Source organism: Pteronotus mesoamericanus, unplaced genomic scaffold (genome assembly GCF_021234165.1).
Source record: "Pteronotus mesoamericanus isolate MK-2021 breed Mesoamerican mustached bat unplaced genomic scaffold, CSHL_Meso_final contig_46, whole genome shotgun sequence".
Classification (NCBI taxonomy): Eukaryota; Metazoa; Chordata; class Mammalia; order Chiroptera; family Mormoopidae; genus Pteronotus; species Pteronotus mesoamericanus.
In genome coordinates this window covers 8,800,531-8,825,712 of record NW_026555170.1, presented here as the reverse complement: position 1 = coordinate 8,825,712, position 25,182 = coordinate 8,800,531, and the positions used below count along the sequence as shown (strand labels likewise).

Sequence of the window (25,182 nt, the reverse complement as noted above, 5' to 3'; positions counted from 1 at the left end):
TTTGAACTCAGCTCTCTGAAGCTTAGCAAAGGATGCCATGGGCAAAACTTAAGGATAAACTTCATTCTTGCTCTTACAGCAGCTTGTCCTTCCTCCACTTCTGAACCCTTTACATGTGCCAACTACCATTTCTTCAGTGGCTTTCCTGGAAGCATCTGCAGAGACTAGTGATGAGGGAGAAGGAGAGGGGAACAGGTGATTATATATGTGGCTCTTCTCTAAGTCATGTACTTAAGAGTAAGACTATCTTTCCCATTCCCCATAAGATGTATTAAATTATGGCTCACAACTTTAAATGCCTCTGAAGCTTATTTAAATCATTCTTTTTCCAGGTAAAGTTAAGCTTGGTTCAAATACCTGCTTTTTTAAGAAGTGCTCTATATTGGCCTCCCTCCCCAAAACAATAAAAACACAAACAAATATCTTCAACTTAAAGTGATTACTTCCTTCTTGGAGTGATGAATGATGACTACTTTGTGTCCACAAATACTCCTACTCATGATTTTTATCAGTGTGGATAATTTGTTTCAGGACATTCAGTTTAGACACAGTAGCAGAAGTTATTTTTTTTATTAAACTTTTATTTTTATTTTGAAATAACTGGATTCACATGCAGTTATAAAAAATAATACAGAGAGATTCATTCCCTTTACCAATTTCCTCTAATGGTACCATCTTGCAAAACCGGAGGACACTATCGCAACTAAGATGCTGGCATCTACACAGTCATGACACAGGGCGTTTCCCTCGCCCCGAGGATCCCTTCTGTTGCCCTTTTATAGACACACATAATCCCCAACCACCTCAACTCCTTCTGTAACCCATGGAAACCACTAATTTGTTCTCCATTTCTATAATTGTGTCATTTCAAGAATGTTATACAAATGGAATCTTAATATATAACCTTTTGGGATTTGTTTTATTCAGTATAATTCTCAGGAATTTATACAAGTTGTAGCATGTATCCACAGTTTGTTCTTTCTTACTGCTGAGTAGTATTCCATGGTATGGATATATCTCAGTTTGTTTAACCATTCACCCACGGAAAAACTCTGTGTTGTTTTGGCTATTACAAATAAAGCTGCTAAAAACAACCATGTGAACATAAGTGTGGGAAAATATGTTTAGCATGACATGTAACTCTTTGCCTAATTTTCTGGCTGCTTAACTATAGAGCAAAGGATGCCAAGGCATTTGCCAAAGGTCATGGACCACCTACGTGTAACTGAGGGTTAACTGATGACTCTCATCAGTACCTGCATCCTCACAACTATCTTGCTACCAGACCTGACCTAGAGAAGCTCTCCCTCTCTGAGTCTCCACTAGATAAGAGACATGTTTTTCAAAGCATACTCTTTGAAAAATGAACTTCTAAAAGGTGGGGGTAGGGGCAGGGAGCTTCATGGCCAAGTGAGTTTTAGATAATGCTGAATATTATATCCCTCTTTTGAATAAACAAATGCCCCATGTTGTGTAAAAGGAGGGATCCAGTATCCAACTGCTCAAGTTGAAAGCCCAGCTCCATCCTTGCTAAAATAGTAACCTTCACTTAGTAAGACACTTAACTCTTCTGTAACTCAGTTTTCTCATATGTAAAATGGAGATAGCAACAGTACCCTTCTCAGATGAATGGAAGACTAACTATAAGGACACAAGAAAATACTTGATAAATGTTAGCTCTTATTACTATTATTGCCATCGTAGGATTCAAAATCATTAGGATCTTGTTAAAAATACATGTGTCCAGGCCCTATCCCTGGATATGCAGACTCATTAAGTCTAGGATAGAGCCTGGTCCAGATGAAGAAGCACAGGTCAATCTATATTAAGAATGTGTTCAAGATAGTATTAGAGGCAGGCTTCAAACCCCAACCAAATTGCCTGATTGAGGGGCATCACACTTACGTTCTTACACAAATTTAGTAAATCCTTTATGTGACTAACTCTGTAGTTCTGCAAAAAGAGTGTAGTTCTCTCCTGAACTGAAGGTTGGGCTTGTAGTATAAACTCATGATTCTTCAAGGGGTATTTCAATAAAATAAAATAAAATGCAGTTGGTACACATCAGCTTTCAAAACACTCATAAATATAGCAGTTAGCATTGATATGTAAAAACTTTATTTGTGAGTCATCACTTAGCAAATCAAATCTCAAAATAAGACATTATTTCCTTAGAAATACAACAAAACAACTATAAGTGCTATTATTTCTGTAGGTTTTCCCACCACACTGCTCATTTCCAAAGGTCTTCCTGTTGACGTGCAGCAGGTAAGTCTCCAGGACGCTGGGGAATCACTGCGGAGGTGGTGGCAATCTTCTTACCACTTCTGCAGCCACCCTCAGGTAGGCTTTGGCCTGGAAAAGAACAGGTGAGTTTGTCTAAACTTCTCCCCAGTGCACATCAAATGTCTCATGAACTGTTTGCCATACCTGTCCACTGAATTTACCAGTGAAAAGGCTGAGTTGAAAACATTCAGGAAAGAGAAGATACTTACTACTGTGTACATTACAGGTGGAACAATGAGAAAGAATTTTAAAGTATTTGGACTTTCTGAAGTAATTTAGTACCAACAATTACTGTTTAGCAAAGTCTAATTCCCATGTCACTAAACTAGCAACCTAGTCTAACTGCAGAAAAATTACACCTTCCTCTTCTGACAAATTAATATCCTGAGTTAGATACCGCCAAAACTTATTTGGCATAGAACTGTTAGTCATTTTAAAGAAGACTATTATTTACCACCCTATGGTTTGTCTTTGGAAAGTGTTTTCTTTATTCTCCCTGAGGATGGCACCTAATACCAGCACCAAGCACCTGGCACCTCCCTCATCTGGTGAATTCTGGGGACCACAGGGTCAGTTGTTACGCGCTTCATCTCTGGCTCTCCCAGTTCAGTGGAACACTGAGAGCAGGTCCCAGGCCGCCGAGTGAGCCACAAGCTGACCCAACGCCCACAGTGCAGTTAGGACAATGGTCATTAAGTTTGTATTTTAAGAGTTTTAAACAGTTGCAATGTAAATACTACTTATTTCTTCTATTTTGTCTATAAAAGTAACTTTCAGATATAATAGTAAGACTTCCTAAAACCATTAATTTATACATTTCTATACTTAGATTTGAGTATATGCTATTACCACTACTCCTACTAATAATAATAGCTAAAACTTAAGTACTTAATATTTGCCTAGTATTATTTCATTTATCTTTACAGTACCCTAATGGATAAATTCTGTCATTATCTTCAATTTATAGTTGAGGAAACCAAAACCCAGAAAAGTTTTGTCTAAAGCTTTACAGCTAGTATGAGATGAGCTGTCTGACTTCTTGACTCTGCATGGTTAAAGATCTGTTTGAGGTTTGTTCACCCTGACTTGATGAAATACTTTAAGTGTGTCTTACAAATCTTGATTAAAAAAAGAAAAAGAAAAAACTATGTGAGAGCCCTGGCCAGGTGGCTCAGTTGTTTGGGGTACAGTCCCATACACCAAAAGGTTATGGGTTCAATTGCCGCTCAGGGGACATATCTAGGTTGTAGGTTTGATCCCCAGTTGGGGCACATGTGGGAGGCAGCTGATCAATGATTTTCTCTCACATCGATGGTGCTCTCTCTCTCTCTTTCCATCTCCCTTCCTCTCTCTCTAAAAATCAATAATAAGAAAATATATCCTCAGGTGAGGATTTAAAAAAATATGCTTGAACCATAACATATGAATCATGCTTTATTTTACCAGAAAAGTGTTAAAATTTCATTTGAGTCCATTTAAAAAAAAAGAAAAAAGAAAGAATAGCTCTCAAAACATGGATAAGGACTTTTTTTTTCCCACTGAGTACCTACTATACCAAGTCCTTCACATATATAATCCCACTTGTGTAGGCATCGTGGGCTCAACCTGGATGAAGAAACTGGAAGTTGTTTGCTTAAGGTCACACAGTCAGTAGGCAGGGAAACATTTGAATCTGGTTCCACCTGACTGCTCAGCTCCTTCTATGACATTATTCATGAAACAGTAAATCAAGATGCAAGTAATTATCATTGCAATGCTTTGTCTAAAATTGGTTGCGGTCCCTGTAATACTTAATAGAAACAACAGTTTTTGTTTAAAAATGGAAATAGCATGGACTTTATAAAGAAATATTTCTCTTAAATCTAATATGCTGATTTTCAGCTGTGCATCTTTATGAATATCTTTTTACTCTCCTAGTATCTTTTCTAGGTATTTAAGCCTAATATTTTCTGATGAAATTTAGTACACTAAGGCAAGTGGAGACAAGGTCATCATTCTGTAAGCTTTTATTTATACTTATGTTAAATTAGAGACACACCTATCAGATGATACAAAATACTGGATGATTCTAGGATAAATAAATTTGTTACATGTAACCTTTCCTTTTTAATGGACTATTTCCAAGCTTAAACTTTCAGTATCTGACACTCAAAGTAATGGTTAAATTGTCATTTGCTGAGAAACCACTAAAAGTGCTTAGTTTAACAGTTTCAATTGCTACAAAACTGTAGAGATTGAATTTTTCAGCCAAAGCAATATCATTTCAAAAAACACTCTTTTGGTTTTAGTGTTTGTGTGTGTGCGTACAAGCACGCATGTGTATAAGGCACTGTTCGGGGAAACCTGAGATGCAATGATATAAAAGCTCGCTGGTGAAGAGTTGGGGCCTTTAAGTCACACAGGCATGGTTTAAAATCTTAGCTTTTCTAGATTCTTACTAGCCCTAAGACCTTGGGCAAGCTACTTACCCCTTCTACACTCAGTTTCCACATTTGTAAAATGGTTGTAACAGTAGCATCTGCTTCAAAGGATTTGGGGGAATATTAAGTAATAATAAAGCATGTGAAGTATTAGCAAAGAAGAAGCAAATAATAAATATTTGTGGCCATTATTATTACTATTCTGCCCTAAAGTAATTTACAATCTCATTGAAGGACTCACATTAATATTCTTTTGGGCACTTTTCCTATCGAGGAATAAGTAAATAAAAATCCTTCCCCTTTATTTAATCCATAACTAGCAAAAAACATACACATATACATCATATATAAAAATATGATTTACTGATTAGATTTCTCAAACTATTAATACTCTCTTTTTCATCAGTACAGCTCTACACAGACTAAGCCTTCTTACCTATTCAAAATCTTTTATCGGGCAATTGTGAGTCAGAGATAATACAACTGGATCTTATTTGTCTGCTCTGTCATTAAGGAAATGGATGGCAACCAAAGTACAAGTGGTTTTATAAAGAGCTTTGGTCCTTTGTCTTTTAAGATCTGAAGTTCTAATTTATCATACACAGTTGTTTCATATTAAGACTATGAGGTAATAATTTAGAAAGCATAAGATGATGAAGTTTCCACTTATACTGATAGTCTTCAACCAGAAGTATCTTATAGCACACCTCACCAAATCAAATCTAGCTTAACTACAAAAGGTTAGGCTGTTCACGTTCCCATAAATGTCACCTAACGATAGTAAAATAATAGGTCTAGCCCTGACTGGTGTAGCTCAGTGGACTGAGCACTGCTTGTGAACTGAAAGGTTGCCAGTTCGATTCTTGGTCAGGGCACAAGCCTGGGTTACAGGCCAGATCCCCAGTTTGGGGCGTGCAAGAGGCAACCAATTGATGATTCTCGCACATACTGCTGTTTCTCTTCCTCTCTTTCTCCCTCCCTTCAATTCTCTCTAAAAATAAATAAATAGAATCTTAAAAAAAAAAAAACAACAGGTCTAATGTTAATGCCAAACAGATTAAAAAATATGTAACTACAAAAAACTCCACAAACACTGTTGTTTTAAGAGTTTAAAATCTTATTATCTTTTGATAGTTGCTATATATTCTTTCTTATATCACATTCCTTTAACTTGCTCAAAATGTTCCTTGTTTTTGGAAAATCTCAAAGGAAAAAAGCATGGAAAAATATTTTAAAATTTAAACTCAACTGAAATACACTAGTAAGTAATTAATCTTATCACAATCAACATAGAATGGCTTTAAATAGTCTGTTCTCAGGAGGCATTTAAAAGTGTGTAATTTTTAAAAACTCAATTTTTATACAACTTTTCATTCACTGCATAAAGTACACCTGTTGTAGATGAGATTGCCAGACTTTAATTATGAAAGAAATAAAGGGTTATGGTTTTTGCTTATATGAAAGATTTCTAAGTAAAGACTGAAAAGGAAACTAAACATTTATTACCTGAAAGAGGAAAAAAAACAATGATAAGTGGTACACTATATTTACTCAGAGATCATATTCCCAGCAACTCAATTATGTGTACCATACCTGTCAACCCTTAGTAAAGGGAAAGGAGCTCTGGGCCTCTGAAAGGGACAACTCACAATAAATCTACTTTATTTATCCTAGACTCCTGACTTTCAACTTACTTTTACTTTATCCACAATTCTAACGTATCTTGGCTCTCTTATTTTCCAGTTCACACAAGATTAGAGGAAGCAAACTAGAATGAAAGAGGTAGTAGCTATGGATAGACAAAATAGCAGTACTTTATAGAGAACCACAAAGGACCCTAAATAGCCAAAGCAATCTTGAGAAAGAAGAACAAAGTTGGAGGTATCATGCTCCCTGATTTCAAACTGTAGTATAAAGGTATAGTAATCAAAACAGTATGGTACTGGCTCAAAAACAGACACATAGATCAATAAAACAGAATACAGAGACCTATAGTAAACCCACAATTATATGGTCAATTAATCTATTTCAGAGGAGCCAAGAACAGCATGGATGGACCTGGAGAACATTATGCTAAGTGAAATAAGCCAGTCAGAGAAAGACAAATACCACATAATATCACTCATGTGGAATCTAATGAACAAACTGAACTAACAAACAAAATAGAGACAGACTCACAGATACCTGGATGACAGCTAATGGAGGGGGGGAGTAGTTTAGGGGGTACAAGGATCAAAAGGTAAAAGGACTAATGGACATAGATAATAGTGTGGTGACTGCAGGGGAGAGAGGGGTGTAAGGGATCTAAATGGAAATGGAAAAAATGCAATAAAAAAAGACTATACAATGGGGAAAAGATAGTAACTTCAATAAATGGTGATGGGAAAGCTGGACAGATACATGCAAAAAAAAAAAAAGGGGAAAGAAATTAGACTGCTCTTTTATACCACATACAAAATAAACTCAAAATGAATTAAAGACTTAAATGAAAGACCTGAATCAATAAAACTCCTAGAAGAAAACATAGACACTAAACTCTTCAACAAAGGCAATATTTTGGGGGGTATGTCTCCTTAGCCAAGAGCAATAAAGGCAAAAATAAGCAAAAAAGCTACATCAAGCTAAAAAGCTTTTGTGCAGCAAAGGAAACCAACAAAATGAAAAGAAAATCTACTAAATTGAAGATATTTACAAATGATATATCTGATGAGAGGTTAATATCCAAAATAAAGAACTAATAAAACTCAACATTAAAAAAACAAACAATCCAATTTAAAAATGGGCAGAAGACCTGCAGAGACATTTCTCCAAAGAGGACATACAGAAGGTCAATAGACATATGAACACATGCTCAACATCACTGACATCAGGGAATTACAACTCAAAACCACACTGAGATATCACCTCACACCTCCTGTCAGAATGGCTATTATCATAAGACAACAAATAACAAGTGTTGGTGAAGATATGGAGAAAAGGGAACCCCGTACATTGTTGGTGGGATTATAAATTGGTGTAGTCACTATGGAAAATAGAATGAAGATTTTCAAAACAATTAAAAATAGAACTACCATTAGAAACCAGCAATTCCACTTCTGGGCGTTTACCTGAAGAAATCAAAAACACTAATTTGAAATGATATATGGATCCTTATGTTCACTGCAGCATTATTTACAACAGCCAAGATATGGAAGTAACCTAGGTATCCTCGCACAGATGAATGGATAAAGAAGATGTGAACACACACAAACACACACACTATATATATATAAAAAAAATGTATGTGACTATACTATATATAAAAAATGAAATATTATCCAGCCATAAAAATAATGAGTCTTGCCATTTGGGAAAACATGAATGGGCCTAAGAGGGTATTATGCTCAGTGAAATAAGTGAGACAAAGAAAGATAAATACCATATGATTTTACTTACATGTGGAATCTGAACGTTTTCAAAACAAACAAGGCAAGCAAAACAAAACAGAAACAGACTCACAGATACAGAGAACAAATTGATAAATGCCAGAGGGAAGAGGGGTGGAGTGATGCACAAAAAGGTGAAAGGGACTAAGAATTACAAATTTCCAGTTACAAATAAATAAGTCACAGCATGTAATATACAGCAGAGCGAATCTAGTCAATTATATTGTGATAACTTTGTGTGGTGACTGAAGGGCAGTAGAATTGCTGTGGTGGTTACCTCACATGGTATATAGATGCTGAATCACTATGGGATGCTCTTGAAACTAATATAATATTGTATGTTAGCTATGATTTTAAAAAAGGACAAACCAAAATAACAGCACTATAAAGCTACACTCATTAGCTAAAAAAAAAACCCCAGAGAGAAACTCTCAAAAGATTGATTGGGATTGTTTGGCAAACAAGCATGAAAACTACATCAGAACTGATATACCAAGTGATGGCTCAGTTTCTAAATTGAATAGCAAGTACTACTTAGGAAAAACAGATATATATGATTGATTTTACTTATATTTTTTAAAAAGAGTAAAATAAGAATATTTTAGGCTTAAAGTTGTAAAGCTTCAGTAACTTGAAAATTTATCAGCTATATCCCTAAATGAGACGCTACTAGTTTTTCCTCCTCACTTTCCAATCATATTTATTAAAATAAATGCAATGAAAATCCCATCTCTAATGGTTTATACAGCTTCCCCATATCCAACTCATTTTTTTTTTTACATTAGGTTTTCTTCTTCCAACAATCAGCTGAACTTCAGATACAGTCAAATCTCAGTTCCTGAATATCTTGGTTCTCGAACAATTCGGTTCTCCTCTAAAGCGTTCATGGAAAAAAAAAGTCTCAGTTGTCTAACAAAACTTCAGGTCTTGATTCTCTACCTAACAACCCTTTCATGCTGATACCTGTATGATCATTCACGTTTGTCTCAGGCAACAAACAAAGGAGATTTGGTTTTCAAACAAATCACTTCTCTAACAGTTTTTCCAGAACAAATTAAGTTCGAGAATGGAGGTTCCTAATAACTTTGGGCAGACAGATATTGATAGCCATCAAGACAAGAATTCTACAAACTCTCACTGCTCGTGTTCTTCATAAGAAAACTGGTTAGAAGATGATTCTTTGTAGGTGAACCTGTTCAGCTGATAACTCAGAGCCAGCACTGGTATGCCTACAATATACAATAGTAACAAAATGACAGATGTTGGAGCAGGGGAGGGGAACTGGTGAAAGAAGGTGAAGAGATCAGGCAAAGAACATACTGCATATCCCATGGACACAGACAACGGTGTGGTGAAGGTGGGAGGGAAGGAGGAGGGAAAGGCTGAGTGAAGGTGGGGAAAGAGGGGGGAAAATAGGGGACATTTATAATAATGTCAACAATATAAATAAACAAACAAATAAATAAATAGTACCTAAAAATGCTTTGGATAAGTTAACCAATCTTTAATACATACATTGCAAATAGATAAACTTGATCTTCCCAACCTTCTTTCTATGTATCAAAAAGTATATATCCTGGAAAAAAGTATATATCCAGTCTGTATAGCACTATTCCGTTCTTGTGATCAGTAATCAATGTTGCTGATATTTTTTTAGGGTAACTATATATTTGTGAGCTGTTAGTTAAAAAGTAACTTCCATATGTGAGATTTTTTCTCTAGAAGATATGTTTTAATTCTAAATCAATTACTTACAAAATCACACACACATTTATAAATTAGAGAATTATTATAGCCAACGTAATTCAATAATGCCATTATAATTACACATTTACTTTAGTACATCAGTGAATGTCACTCTGTTATGTTATTATGCAGATTTAAAATGATCACTTACCTCATCACTTTCAGGCTGTGAAAATACAATTGGCTGGCCTGTATCTGAAGCTTCCCGTATATTAAGATGTAAGGGAATGTCTCCTAAAAGAGCCCACCAGATATCCATTAGCACGACAAAAGTTTATATTGGCAGTTGGAATTTCTCTATTTGAACCTCAGAAAGAAAAAATAACTAAACCAAATTGATTCGAATCAACTTGAGTTATGACTATCCTAAAATAGCTAAATCTCTGAAAAAAAGAAATTTTAAATGAAAATTAGGAGCAAAATATTCCATTTGAGGGTTGTGCAGTAATACACACACACACACACACACACACACACACACACACACACACACATACATACATACAAACTATGTGGCAGCCCCTCATGCGAAAAGGCCTCTGATTTATTCTTTGCTGGAGATCTTCTAGCAGGAAATGGCTTGGAAGACATTTGTAAATTATTTTTACTTGTAATACCTGATAAAGACATATGATACCACATAATAAGAGGAAACTGAAGAGGAAAAGATGGAGAGGCAAAGTAGTAAAACAAAACAAAAAAAAAAACACAAAAAAGTACAACAATATAATCCTCCTCATGCTGGCAGATGAGTAACCAAGAGAACTACTGAAAAGTAGGCCAGAACTGTTATCTCTACTTTCTGCTTCTTTATCAGAAAGGATAACTTTTATTGTATATTAATCTTTATAGCATTATTACTAGCGAGTCTGATGAGATCTTAGGATGTATATAAGAATCTCCAATATACAGACTTGAGGTCTGAAAGGCTTTCCTGATGATATATTATTATCAGGTAGTATAATTTAGGGGAAAATGCTCTGATTCATCATCCAATTGACTCTGTCTTTCCACCACATCATCACAAATAAAGCCTTTCAAAAAGGCTGAGATTTAAAATGCAGTAAATGGAGTCTTAAGTAGAAGAGTTGACTTAAGGTCCTCAGCATTCTTAGAACCACTCCAAGTCCATGAAAAGGTTATTGAAACATGTGTGTATGCATGTTTTATAAAATAAGTCATTCAGCACCATGCCACGCAATGTAAATAATGCAGAAGTATATGTTACAAAATTACAAAACTACTACAATTTATATTATGAAGTACATGGAGGAACAGATATTTTATGTTCTGTCAGCAAATTGTGAAATTTTACCCAACTCTTTAAGTCTTTCTTAAATGTTCAATAGCCAAATGACAAAATCCATGAATATTTCAGTAACCTTTTAAAGATTACCTTTTCAGTAAACTTGATGTCTATTCTACAGAACAACTTAAGACTGTAGGAAGCTGTCACAGGGGAGGGCAGGGGAATATGTTATAGAAAAGACTTAGAAACCCATAAAGTTTTTTCTCTTGATTTATGAACTGCCCTTATAGTAATGGGAAATATAAAAGTAAAATCTTCCCCTTTATGTAGTCACCTATTGACATCATTTTTGCCCCTCCAGAGATTCACAATCCTACCATCAGCTCAGAAGCATAGACCAAAAAAGAGGAAAACCTTGTTAGAAAATAGATGGCATAGTGAGAGCAGTAAAGGGCTAAGAGCTGTATACAAAGGATAAAAAGGAGAGTAAAGGCATGGGCAGTGAGGTGCAGCCTGGCCTTGAAAAGTATCTTTGATGGGCTAGGTCTGCAGGAAAGCAGGGCATATTTTAGAGATACAAGTTAAGGGGTCTCTGTGAGATGATCCAAGACCTTAATTACCATGCATAAAACTGTCCCTATAGATAAATATGGATGAAGTTCTGAAGAGCCATTTTACCAAATTTAAAACACAGACCAATGAATGAAATAAACTGAGGCACCCAGCCAGCCAGGAAGCCATAGCTGTGAGAGCTCTTTCTTTCATATCAGTTCCTAATTTCCAATTTCAACCTCTTCAATATTGGAGCTCCTGCTCCAGTTCAGTTCATGGGAGTTTCCTCTGAGCCCCCAGGATTGCACTAAAAGGAGATGTGCCCTGAATTATTTTTCCCATAACACTATTAGATGCAGCAGTCTGTAGAGTGCTATTCCGTTCTTGTGATCAGTAATCAATGTTGCTGATATTTTTTTAGGGTAACTATACATTTGTGAGCTGTTAGTTAAAAAGTAACTTCCACATGTGAGATTTTTTTCTCTAGAAGATATGTTTTAATTCTAAACCAATTACTTACAAAATCGCACACACATTTATAAATTAGAGAATTATTATAGCCAACATAATTCAATAATGCCATTATAATTACACATTTACTTTAGTACATCAGTGAATGTCACTGTTATGTTATTATGCAGATTTAAGAAATTGAACTTTCTAGGTTAGTTAAATGAAAAACAGTTGCAGAATATAATTAGTGAGTATAATTATAGCAATGTATCAAAATATATGATTAGTTGCACCTGGTATTGTGGTTGTTGCTACAGTACAAATGCATAATAACAATTTAACACCAACTTTTAGAAATGTAATTATAATAGAGAATGTTTTGAAATTCCTTGATTTCTAAGGGACCTTAATTGCTAACTACCTAAAACTAATAATTCACTCTATGGCTCCCTTACTCAGCATCTAACATCTGCCTTCCCCAGAATAAAAACTCATTCAGTAAGTAGAATATCAAGGCATGTTTCCTAAAAAGTTTATTAAGTTGCTTGTGGATTTTTTAAAAACCATGTTTTATCCAAAATCTGTTTTGTTCACTTAGCACATGATTTCACTTCTCCTCCTAACACTAATTAACTCTTCAATTCAAGTAACATGAACAGTGCATACAATGCAAATCAGGTGTCATATTCAATAGACATAGCAAAGATTACAGAAAACAGAAAATATTGTCTTTCTAGAGCAGAAGAACTGACAAATTCAGAAGTGATCAGGAAAGCATTTTTCCATTTGCACTGAGAAGTGACATTTCCAAAGGCTGCTACAACATAATGAACAGGTATTTTCATCTATACTGTTTATACTGAGAGATGTGTTTCCAACTTTGCAAACAAACTGATGACCATTGCTTAAAATATGGGCTTCAGACCTCAAAATTCTGTTCTCAAATTCAAGTTATAAGCAGCTTTTATCAATAGCAGAAGGCATCAAAATTGGCAGAACAAATCTTCTTTTAAAAAGCCATCCGCTAATGAAATATAAAAGCCAAAGAAAGGTTAGCACATAGAACTGCACTGTACTTAATTTAAAACACAAAGCTGAAAGAAATTCAGTATTTCCTGAGCTTCTTCATCACCACACCTGATTCCTATTTTCCCTTCTACCATCTCCTTTGCAAAAGACTATTCCATGGTCTTACCTAGAACATCCAGATCAAGGGCCTGTGCTAGTTTCCTTGCACCATCAGCACCAAAAATATGAGTTCTGTGTTTACATTTTGGACACTGGAAAACACTCATATTTTGAACAAGGCCCAGAACCTAGAATGATAAAAACATTGAAATCAAAACAAAATCAAACCAACTCTCAACCCATTTATTTCTCAACTGTGTGCCTGCTGGCTCTACTGATAGAGCGATGAAGAAATGATGGTCTCTGCTCTCAAGGAACTCACAAGCCAGTGGGAGAGCAAGACACATGTAATTACTTTTAATAACATGATAAATATTAAAGAGATATAAGTGACATGGATCAAAATATTATATCTGGAGCCCTGGCCAGGTAGCTTAGTTGGTTAGAGCATCATCCCGATACGCCAAGGTTGTATGTTTGATCCCCGGTCAGGGCACACACAAGAATCAACAAGTGAAACAACAAATTGATACTGATCTCTCTCCCCAACCCCACCCTTTTCCTCTCTCTCCCTCTCTCTCAAATCAATAAATTAAAATTAAAAAAATTTTGTCTGGGAAGAATAAGAGGAATCTCTGAGTTGCCATAGAGAATTGTTTGTTCAGGTTGAGCGTGAAAAGTGGGGCTGAGGCCTGTAGCAGGAATTCTAGGCAGAAGAAGAGCACACGTCAGTGGAACATAACTTGTATGGCCTATCCAGGCTGCAGCCTAGCTGGGGGCTAAGGCAGAAGCTGCTCTGGTAAGAAAGGTCAGGGTCACATGGCAAGATGTTAAATGCCTTCCATACATATAAGATTTTCTTCTTGAGACAACGGAAAACGACAAAAGTTTTTTAAATTTGAGAAGATGGTATTGAAAAGGTGTTGTTACACAATCAGATCTGTGTTTCAGAAATTTAATTGTGATGGCAACATGGAAAAAATACGCAAAACACAGGAAAATAAGTAGTTAAGAGACTAACTGTGGACAAAGCCTTATGGTAAAGAACAGCTAATATGTACTGAGTGCTTATTTTATGTGAGGCACTGGATAAGTGCTTTAAATGCACAATTTTATTTACTTCTCACAAGAACTTTATGATGAGTATTTTATCATCCCCATTCTATAGGTCAGGAAATTGACAGAACTAGCAAAAGAGTGGAACTCAGTTCTTATCAGAATGTTATCATTTGAAACAAAAATTTAAAGCCTTATAGAAAGTGTCCATCTCTTTCTGAGTTCCCCCTGCTTCTGGCACAAAGTAGATAACTTTATAAACATTTGTTGATAAATAGACAGGCTCTGCAAATACAATCCTTACTCATGTTCCTTTTAATCCCACTTCGTATCGATGGGAAGCAGTGGTTCTCTTCCAGAATAGAAATTGGGTACATAACTATCAGAGGCTTACAATAACAAGCTCTATATCATCCTATCGATTCCACCTATAAGATTATCATTATAGGAGATATCTCTATTAAACATTTGCATTTTAAATGAAGAATAGCACCTAGAGTCCACAATGAAACATATAGACAAGAAAGTGATCAAATTTGTTATTCTTTCTGAAAAGAAAAACAGAAAAGACTGAAAGACTAGAGTTTCCCACAGCACAGGTAAATGAAGACAAATAGTGAGGGACATAAATATGTGGTAAGCATTTTCCAAGCCTCTAATATATGGCCTTTTGCTGATGCAACGTAACACAAAAATAAATCACACTGTGTTTTGGCCATTCATAGCATCTCCAGAAGCTAAAAAAACAAAAAACAAACAAAAAAACCCCCCACACCTTAATATCACATAACTTATTTGTTTGTTCACTATGTCTAAATAATACACTCATTGCTTGGGCAGTTTTACTACCATTTACATTAAATGTGATGTATCCCCTGACTACAGGGCTTTCAACTTAAACATAAAAATATCACTCAAGTAATGGGAATAGGAAAAAACGCTTAAATAATGTGAAAATCTAGGTGAGGGTTATTCCAAGCCAGAGAGAATGGGAAAAGCATTCCTACTCTAGAATCTTCTTAGACTTTCCAAGACACAGAGACTTGGAGCAACAGTTTATTTGCAGTTTGTGTGATTAACTTATCAGCATCGAATTGTTCTCTAAGGACTGCAGAAATGTCTAAGACATGTTCTTTATAGAGACTACGTAACTGTTACAAACATAAAACTATAACCAAACTCAGTATTTAATGATACCTTTTATACACCAGTAACTGGCTAAACAGAAGCAGCAGCATAGAGTGGTGAGTAAAACAGACTTGATATTTGCCTGCTTGGAGCTTGCACACTAATTGAAGAAACAGATTGAACAAATAATAGTGCAAAAATCTACTTTAAAAAATAAAACAAGTTCTCTGGAAGCAGAGTATTATGAGACTGTAGAAAAGAGAAGATTCTGTCCACCCTGGGAGTCACAGAGGATTTCCTTGAGGAAATATTTGACTGAAAAGTTAAAGACTAAGCAAGTAAAAACAAGAAGAAAGGTAGGAAGACATTTAAGACAGAAGCAGGGACACAGTTCCTCCAAAGACCTGAAACGTCGGCATGGTCGAGGTTCGGTGTGAATGTCACGAGATGAGGCTTGAGAGGCAGGGACTGTGAGCCGTGTTCAGTGTCTGGGTCACACGAGTGCAAAGTGAAGCCTTTAAGGAGATTTTAAGCAAGAGAGAACTGTAGTGGTAGTAGACTCGTTTCTCAGGACAGCAGGGTTTTAAAACATGGGTTGGAAAAACTAAAAGGACGTGTCTTTGTGTATTTATTTTCTGAGTCGAACACAAATCCAGGACTGTATTCTCTGAAATCAGTCTTTTCAAAGGTGACAGTTTTTGGTGCTGTCTAAAATATTCCAGTTCTCCTCCTGGGTATAAGGTTAGGATTTTTCTTCTTTGCAATTAGGTGAGGACATGTAACTTGTTCGGATAATGAAAGGTGAGCAGAAGTGACACGTGCTGCATCTAGGCAGAGAAGCTCTTAAGTGCTAATCCCCATACTCTTTCCCTGTTGGCCGGGGGTCAGCAAGCTTCCTAAAGTGGCTATTCTATCAGTCTAGGTGCCAGAGTAAGAACAGTGCAAAGGAAGGTTGAAGCCAAGCCATGACAGACAACTAACAAGAAAGAAATAAACTGGTGTTTTCATCTACTGAAATCTCAGAATTGTTAGCACACACAACCCAGCTCATCTTGGCTGACAAAGGGGTATAAGAAGAAAATATTAAAATTTCAATTTCTGCTTTAATTATTTCCCTTTTCATTCCAATTTTGCTATGTTTCATAATGAACATAACATATTAGTGCAATAATATGTATATATTATGTAGAGATATGTAATTTATTAATAATAAGTAAATATATGCTCAAGCATCATTTACTGATAAGGAAGTAGAGTAAAAAAAATCTGGAGATAATCCTCTGTATGTTTGAACTTCAGAGGTTTGACAACTACACTTGGTTCTATTACTGGTAATACATAACATCTAGTTTAAGGATAAATGCCCTAATACTGCTTCCTAGGTTATCTTGGATAAACTAATTCCACTTAACTCTAGAATACCCTCATCTTAAGAACTTCCTACACATATACCAATTTGCTTTTAAAAGGTTGTAACAGAACATAGCAGAGAGTGTGGACTCATACATGAACGTCACCAATTTATGTATGTCACACTATACATAAAAATTAATTCCAGAAGGATTATAGAGTTAAATGTGAAAGGTAAAACAATAACGCTTTTAGAAGAAAACAGGAGAATGTTATATAGGAAAATACTTTTTGAGCAGGACACACCTAAGCATTCTATGTAAATGAAATTTTTTTTGTCAAATTGGACATTAAAATTGACAACTTAATCAGAAGACATAAGAGAATGAAAACACAAGATATAGAAAAGGCAATGATATCTATAATACACATACATGACAAGGGGCTTTTATCCAAAATATATAAAGAATTCCTACAAGTCAATAAGAAAAAAATTACCTATCAGGTAATACAATAGAGAAATGGGCAAGAGACTTAACAGGCACTCTGTAAAAGAAGATATCCAAAGACCAACAAACATGAGAAAAAGTGTTAACTTCACTTATCAGCAGAGAAATGCAAATTAGAACCACAGTGAGGTACCATATATTTATGCTTAAGACCTGATTAGAATAAATGTTATGACTAAAACAACAAAAACAAACAAAAAAGCAAAAGATACCAATTGCTGGTGAGGACAGGAACAATTGCACTCATAGTTTCAGTTGAGTGTAAACTGGTACAACCATTTTGGAAAACTCTTTGGTAATTAACTACCTAAACTAATATGTTTACGCTCTGTCACAGTAATTTCACTCTCAGTTATATATTAACAGAAACATGAACATAACATTCAACAAAGTCATACACAAATATGTTCAAAACAGCACTAATTACCCTCATAGAAAAGACTTCCCAAATGTCCATCAATGGTGGAGCAATGTGAATTAAAAAACTAGAGCTATAATCAACAGTACGTGTGAATCTCTCAAATACAATTTGAGGCAAAATAAGTCACACAAAAGTATATACCTGTAATCCCTAACAGGGCACAACCAATCTTCGGGGTTACATGTTCTAACTTGGGTTCTATTTTGGGGGAAGCAACTGGGAAGTGGCACAAAGCAGGAGCTTCTGGAGTACTGTTAATGTTCTATTTCTTGAATACAAACAATAGGTATGTTCACTTGGTAAAAATTCATTGAACTATACACTTATAATTTGTGCCCTTCTATGTATATCATACTTCAATAAAATGTTTGCTTTTAAAAAGGGGTAGTCATATAAAGAATGGCCAATAAAGCAATAAGAGCAAATAACCAAAATTATGGTTTATTGGGAATCTTCTAAACCTGCATACAAAACCATCTGCTTTAAGTAGGAAAGATTCTGTAAAAACAGTGAAGTAGCAGTAAACAAAGTCCTTGTGAGTAACAATCCCCTTTTCTTTCCGCCTGATGCTCCAAGTAAAGACCTGAAATAAAAGTTCAACTCTAGAGAAGCTCTGAAACGAAATAGTAGGGTTCTAGACCTGCACGGTTTAGTAAGGTAGCCACTCGTCATATCTGAGCACCACAAACATGGATAGTCTGAATTGAGATGTGCCACAAGTGTAAAATACACACTGGACATCAAAGACTTAGCACAAGTAAAAGGATGTAAAATATCTCAATAATTTTTCAAGTTTACAAATTATTTAACCTTATACACACAAAAAAAGTATACATCTTAAGTGTATGTCTAAATGGACCTATCATAAAATACACCCATGTTATCATAATGCTGTAAAGAAATAAAGCATCACCAGCATCCTAGAAGTATCCTTGTATACTGTCCAAAACATGTTCCTAAAAGTATAAGCTAGCTAGCCTGATTTCTAACACCATAAATTAATTTTGTCTGGTGAACTTGATATGAATGTGATCATACAATATATTCTTTCTTGTCTGTGTGATTCATCTAGCTAAACCATGCATATCTATGGTTTATTTTCATTAAGACCTAAGAGTCTATGACGACTCTATCACAGCTATTCATTCTCTTATTGGGTCATTGTTGTTGTCTCCAGGTTTTGGCTATTATAAATAATGCTGCTCTGAATTTTTTTGTTTTTATTTTTTTAATTATTTTCTATCTTTATTATATTTTTTCCATTATCATAAACCTCCCTCCCCTTCTATGTTTTTATACATGTATTTTTTGTCTGGTATTAAGTTACATATTTTTAACTTTAGTAAAAAATGCCCAAGTTTTCCACAATAAAGTTCTACCAATTTACACTCCTGCCGGCAATGTAGGAGAGTTCCAGTTATGCTACAAGTTCACCAACATCTGATGCCATCAGTTGTCTTTCATTTTAGCAAATATGGTGAGTGTGTTGTCAAATCTCATTGTGCTGGACTGTTCAAGTGTCATTCTGTTTATACTGGGAACTACATGGCTTTTGGTGAACTTTAATTACGTGGTTAAAGTTCACCAAAAATAAAGTGGCATGAGATTTGGAAGGTGGAGGTGAAGCCTTAGGCGTGACACTCTAAACGTTTCCTTTGGTTAGAGGTGGTGAAAGATGCAGAGGGGCAGGTGCACTCCCGTTTGCCTTCACTCTTCCTGACTTTGTGCCCAGGTCTCCTTGCTCTATGGTTTTCATTTGCATGGACATAATTATAATTGAAATTGAGCATATTTTTACATGTTTTTTGGTCATTTGTATATTCTCCTCTGTAAAATGTCTGTTTAGGTCTCTTGTCTATTTTTTCTATTGATTGTGTTTTTTTATTGTATTTTAAGAATTCCTAGTATTTTTAACACTCGTGTGGATTATCTCCTGTTCAGAACCTCATACAACGGTCACACATGCAGACAAACACACACTGTTTAAAAAGAGGAAAAAAATTACTTATTAGTAAGGTATGCAGACTATGTGGCAGATGACTTTTTCAAAATATGGGGTTAGTTGGGAGAACATTTAACAGAAAGCTTTGAGCACTAAAAAGGTCAGAAAACACTGCTCTATTTCATTTAAGAGTAGTTCTCTATAACTGACGTCTTTCAAACAGGGGTGGCTAATACAATAAGAAAGAACGTTAGACTACCCATATTAGAATTTTGTTGATAAAAATTCTTCTCTTTAAGAATCCATATACACATGACCACCCCCTACAGCCATCTTGTAAAAGTCTTACATCATGTGAACATATGTTTTAAGCTGTTTGTGCTTATAGATATTGTATGTATCATTTAGCAGCAGAAACATCAGAAAACATGCTTTGTAAAAGTCTTAGATCATGTGAATATGTTTTAAGCTGTTTGTGCTTAGAGAAATTGTGTGTATCATTTAGCAGCAGAAACATCAGAAAACATGCTCTATAAGTTTCTAGTATCTCATCAAAGTAGAAGATCCTTTTTTCTTTTTACCTCAGCTAGTTTTACGGAAAGAAAGTAAATGCTACATGACTCCCCAACATCAGGCACTACAAACTTTTTATATGTTATTCTTATGTTATTCCAATCCATCACTGATTCAGAAAAGTACTTCTTATTAACGTTATAAAAATTGATTCTTGAAATATCAACAGTGCTCTGAAATACTGGCTTTGTCCCTAAATGTACTAAATTAAGCAGGCTCAAAAGTCCCCAATGTTAACTTTTTCTTGGTATTTGAGACCCAGATTCAGGTAAGAAATAAGCAAGATTTTCAGGCTACTCTATAATCCAATTTCTCAAGGTTACAATCAGGTTAAATTCTTGCTGGTTGGAACCTGTCACAGAGATTAAAAGCTATGATTTAAGAAAAAATGAAGAGGAAAAACTCACTGTTAAATAGAGAATGAATAATAACTGAAATAGAAATGCTTTTCAGTTCTCCATTAGCCTTGAACCAACTTTTGGTATAATCCTTGAATCATGTATATAGGTTTTACAATTTAAAAAAATGAGATGGTGTTCTTGTCTTCTCTTTGAGAAGAAGTAGTCTGGCACAGGAAGGGCAGTTAATGGCGAGGCTTGCTTTGTTGCTCCTCAGGAACCAAGTAACTAGCTCTGGGTCTGCAAGGCACAACCCAACTTCTCTATGCCTTGAATTCTAAAATGAGGATTTATAATCATCTCTACAATCAACCATTATAACAATAACATTCAGAGCTACCTTAGTACTATGTGCTAAAGTCTATGCTAAGCACTGTATATATAACTTCATTTAACTATCACAATGACCTATTGGTGGGTCACAAAACACTGAAGCTAGATTATTTGTTCAAGGTCCCAAATTCGTAAATAACAGAGCCAAAACTGAAACTAGCTGGGCCACTGGTTTGTATGTGGAAGTCACCAAACAAGATGACAAGTAAATGAACTAGAGGATTCTGTTTATGGAACTAGGTGGCCTGACAATTGATGGTCAATACAGCTTAGTGGCAGGTTTAATATAGTAATTAAGAGCACAGTTTATAAGGGAAGGCCCAACTTGAACCATCTTCACTACTCACTGATACAGTCGAGACTTAGAATTCATCCCCTTCTCCCAGCCATGGAACTCCTCTTCCCTCTGACACTCTCATTAAACCTCCCTTGACTGTCAACAGAACCTGGGGGCCCTTAACGCTTCATTTTCAAGCCACCAATTTCCTGTATTCGCTGTCCACCTTTAAAATCAGAACCCCAATGGTAATCAAATTTACTGGAGACTCCACTTGTTCCCTGGATTCTCTCATCTTGTGACATTCCACAATATCCATATCACTAAACTTCAACTCCAGATAATCCACAGAAATGGCAATTAAGAATGTGGGCTCTAGGTAGCAGACTGCTTACAATAGGATCCCCATGGCCCCCTAAACAGATAGATGAGTTATTTAATCTTAAGGGAGTTATTTAATCTCTGTATTATACTACAGTTCCCTTGTCTGCAAAATGGGAAAAATAATGTTGTCTAATTCGCAGGCTTGTTGTGAAGGTTAGATTAGTTTAATTCATGTAAATCACACAGAACAACATTCTAGTTTAAAGCATACATCTTCAGTCTCTGAGATGTAACCATGACTGAGATGAAGAATGCTAACTACCCAGTCTTATAAAGGTTATCACTAAAGAAAAGTTAATTTTTTTAAATGGAAAAATTACCCAATTGTGAAGAAGAAAGCCACATGTAGTATGTCATGTGCAAACTAGTTAATATGTATTCCTGGAAAAAACTGAAACAGTATTTTACAAAGCCTTCCAAGCCAATAATGAAAGGTTCTTTAAATACACTGGAAGTATGCAACTTCTCAGAGAATCCAGTGAGACTACTTGATGATCATGAGGAAAAACTAATGCTCCAGGATGTGTCACCTGCCTCTAACTTCATGTAAGATTACCCATTCCTAAATCATTTTTAAGGCAGGTATGCTTGAGGTATTAAATAAAATATGACTGGGGGTACAACAGACAGACTGGATGCTAAGAAAGCTCCAAGACCAATATCAAACACATGAGTTATGAAAGCACTCGAGGGTGAAAGTGCAGAACTCTTGGTCCAAATAGATAACCTACCGCAATAAATGGTTACTCTGCCAGAAAAATAATAAATCACAATTCTGATCCTCATCACTAAGAGCAACTTGTAGAGTCTTTGGTAATACAAATAAAAAATGGAAAGAAAACATTGATAAGAATCATCTATTTTAGGTTCTGAGATTACCTAATTTTTCTTGGAAGACAATATAATCATTAACCCCTACACATAATGCTAAAAAGTTCAAGACTACAGTATGATTTTTTTGTTTCTTTGCTTTTTGTGTTTAGCCAGCAGGAAAAGTAAACCACAAGAAAAGCAAAATTTCTAACTCTTTTATAAAATAACTATCTGCAAGGCTGAAATAGTTATAGATTTTTCAGAATTATTATAAGGGAAAAATAGTTGAGTGAACAGCATTAGGTTTTAATACACAAGGTTGGAAAAAGTAGGTTTACAGTTGTGAGTATGTAAAAATAGAGTTTCTTCTTGTATTACCCATTAATTATTGTGTTATTTTCCATACAAACAACTGTAAACCCACATTGGCCCCTGCCTGTATTTGTTGCCCAGTCAACAACCCATGGTCTCACCTTCCTCAGCACATAGCTAGTCCTCATTTCTCGGGTTCCCTGAAAATCATGATGTGTGGTCGTGTGACTGAGTTTTAGTGGAATGTGAGTAGAAGTATGTGCATCACCACCAGGCCTAGTCCATAAAAACCTACCATGTACAACGCCACTGTGCTATCTTTCTGTGCTGCTTGGCTCAGTTGAAGATGGTCCCAAGGTTGACCTTAGAAGTCACATTTTCAGATGTCAGAGGATCCAACAACCTAAGTGATTTTATGGAAGAAGGCCACTCTGCTCACCTCGTCATCTACTAGTACTGTCACATGTGCAAGAAATAAACTATTGCACTTGCATCACTATATTTTGAGGTCTTTTTGTTTTTCTTTCTTTTTTTAAATTAATTTATTTTTCCAAATACATTTGTCTCTGCCTTCCCCCAACCACTTTCCCCTGCCCCCTCTCCCTTCTCCCTCCTTCAATCCTTCCCCACTTTGGTTTTGTCCATGAGTCCTTGCTCTAGGTTCCTTGACTTGCCCCTTCCCTTCCTTTGCATCACTATATATTTTGAGGTCCATTTGTAATAGCAATTAGTCTACGTTAAATAATGCATACTTTAAATAATGCAGAATTTTAAATATTAAACTTTAGCAACTTAATAAATCTGTATGAAGTGAAAAATTTAGGCTCAACAAATATACTAAAGGAATAAGGAAATCTCAAAAACACCATCTAATTTTTAAAAAAATTTTTGTTAAAATTCCTATTACTAAATAAACAGACTTGTCACAATACCTAGGTCAAATACATAAACACCTGTGGTTTATAAATCTGTTTCATAATAATATTCTAAAAGTAGTTATAATAAGCATTAATCATATGGTGTTATATTATCCTTGAGTATTTAGAGTTAGCCAAACACTGTACTAAATCCACTATGTGCATTACCTCGTTTATTTCTCACATCAACTCTCTGAGGGAAATACTACCACAATTCCCATATTGAATGAGAACACTGAATCACAGATTAAGTAACTTGTTCAGGTCATACAACTATAAAGTGACAGATCTGGGATTTGAACTCCAATATTCAGACTCCTTAGGTTACCCCTCTTTACTATTAAGTAAAAATGCTTCTGTAAGCGGTACCCTACTGCATAAAAATTATACTAAAATTTCTAAAGTAATTTAATTTACAACTGAAAAAGGTTATACACTTAAAGAATACAGCTCTTCAAGTGATAAAAAAAATCTGTGTATAAGAGGCTACAAATATACAAGTAAATAATAAATCTGGTTTTGTGAGAAGAGATGGTCACATGTATCGTATCTTGTTATGTAAATAGTATCAAGAAGGCCAACACCAAATTATTTTCTCTACCATTCTCCTCCTTGCCAAACAGTTTTAAATCACAACCCTCAGAGAATAAGGGCAAGGATTTGTGACTGGTAATCTAACCTCTAATTTCTAGTTCACTGTTAGCCTGATTAAAAAAAAAAGAAAAAAGAAAAAGAAAAACACAGCCCCTGGAAGATTTATTAAGGGCAGTATAATTCACAATCCCTTTCATTTTTGGCTTTTTTTCTTTCCTAACCACCTTCCCCTATATAATCAATTGTCAAGCCTGTCCATCCTTCCTTTGAAATGTCAATTACATTTATTCCCCTTTCCGTTTTCATCGCTATTATTCTAGATCAGACCCTCACTGCCTATCACCTACACCAGCGTTTTTCCAATTTATTAAAACTGTCTTATGGTAAGAGAAATGTTTTACATTTTGATCCAATATAAACACACACATACATATGTTTATAGTTGAGAGCAAATCTTTGTAAAAATAATACTTTTTCTTCCTAAGAGCAATTTACCCTGATACTGTTTTAAAACTTGGGCTATATCTCTCACTGCATTGATTTCATGACTCATGGTAGGTTACAACCTGCAGTGTGAATAACTTTGACTACCGAAAATGCTTCCTCACCATCTTCACACTCTCCTGGCTCCTATCTTTTCTATTAATCCCCAGTAGATAGAATCATTTTAAAGCTCTATTCTAATTTTGTCTATTTGCTATCCAACATTCTTTATGGACTCCTCTAAAAATCTGAAGAAGAAAGTACAAATTCCTAGCCTACTCCAGTGTTTGTCTCAACCGAACCTGAGCCTAACATACACATACCCAAACATATTACTTCAACTATAGATAAACTGACTGAACACAACTATGGTTTCCTGATTCTTTTTAGATTGAATTCTGTCCTCCCTTATCCCCTGATACGCCTACAAAAA

At 35.3% G+C, this 25,182-nt stretch overlaps 1 protein-coding gene across 1 annotated transcript in view; it reads right to left on the bottom strand.

Moving 5' to 3' along the window:
* Positions 1 to 2,068: 2,068 nt before the first annotated feature.
* NUBPL (NUBP iron-sulfur cluster assembly factor, mitochondrial) overlaps positions 2,069 to 25,182 on the bottom strand; it is a 245,613-nt gene continuing 222,499 nt past the window's right edge. The window contains exons 9-11 of the mRNA XM_054577918.1: positions 13,327 to 13,447; positions 10,029 to 10,111; positions 2,069 to 2,355 (exon numbers count right to left, since the gene is read on the bottom strand). Coding sequence (XP_054433893.1) covers positions 2,293 to 2,355; positions 10,029 to 10,111; positions 13,327 to 13,447 — 267 coding nt within the window. The 3' untranslated portion in view covers positions 2,069 to 2,292. The remainder of the gene's footprint in view (positions 2,356 to 10,028; positions 10,112 to 13,326; positions 13,448 to 25,182) is intronic.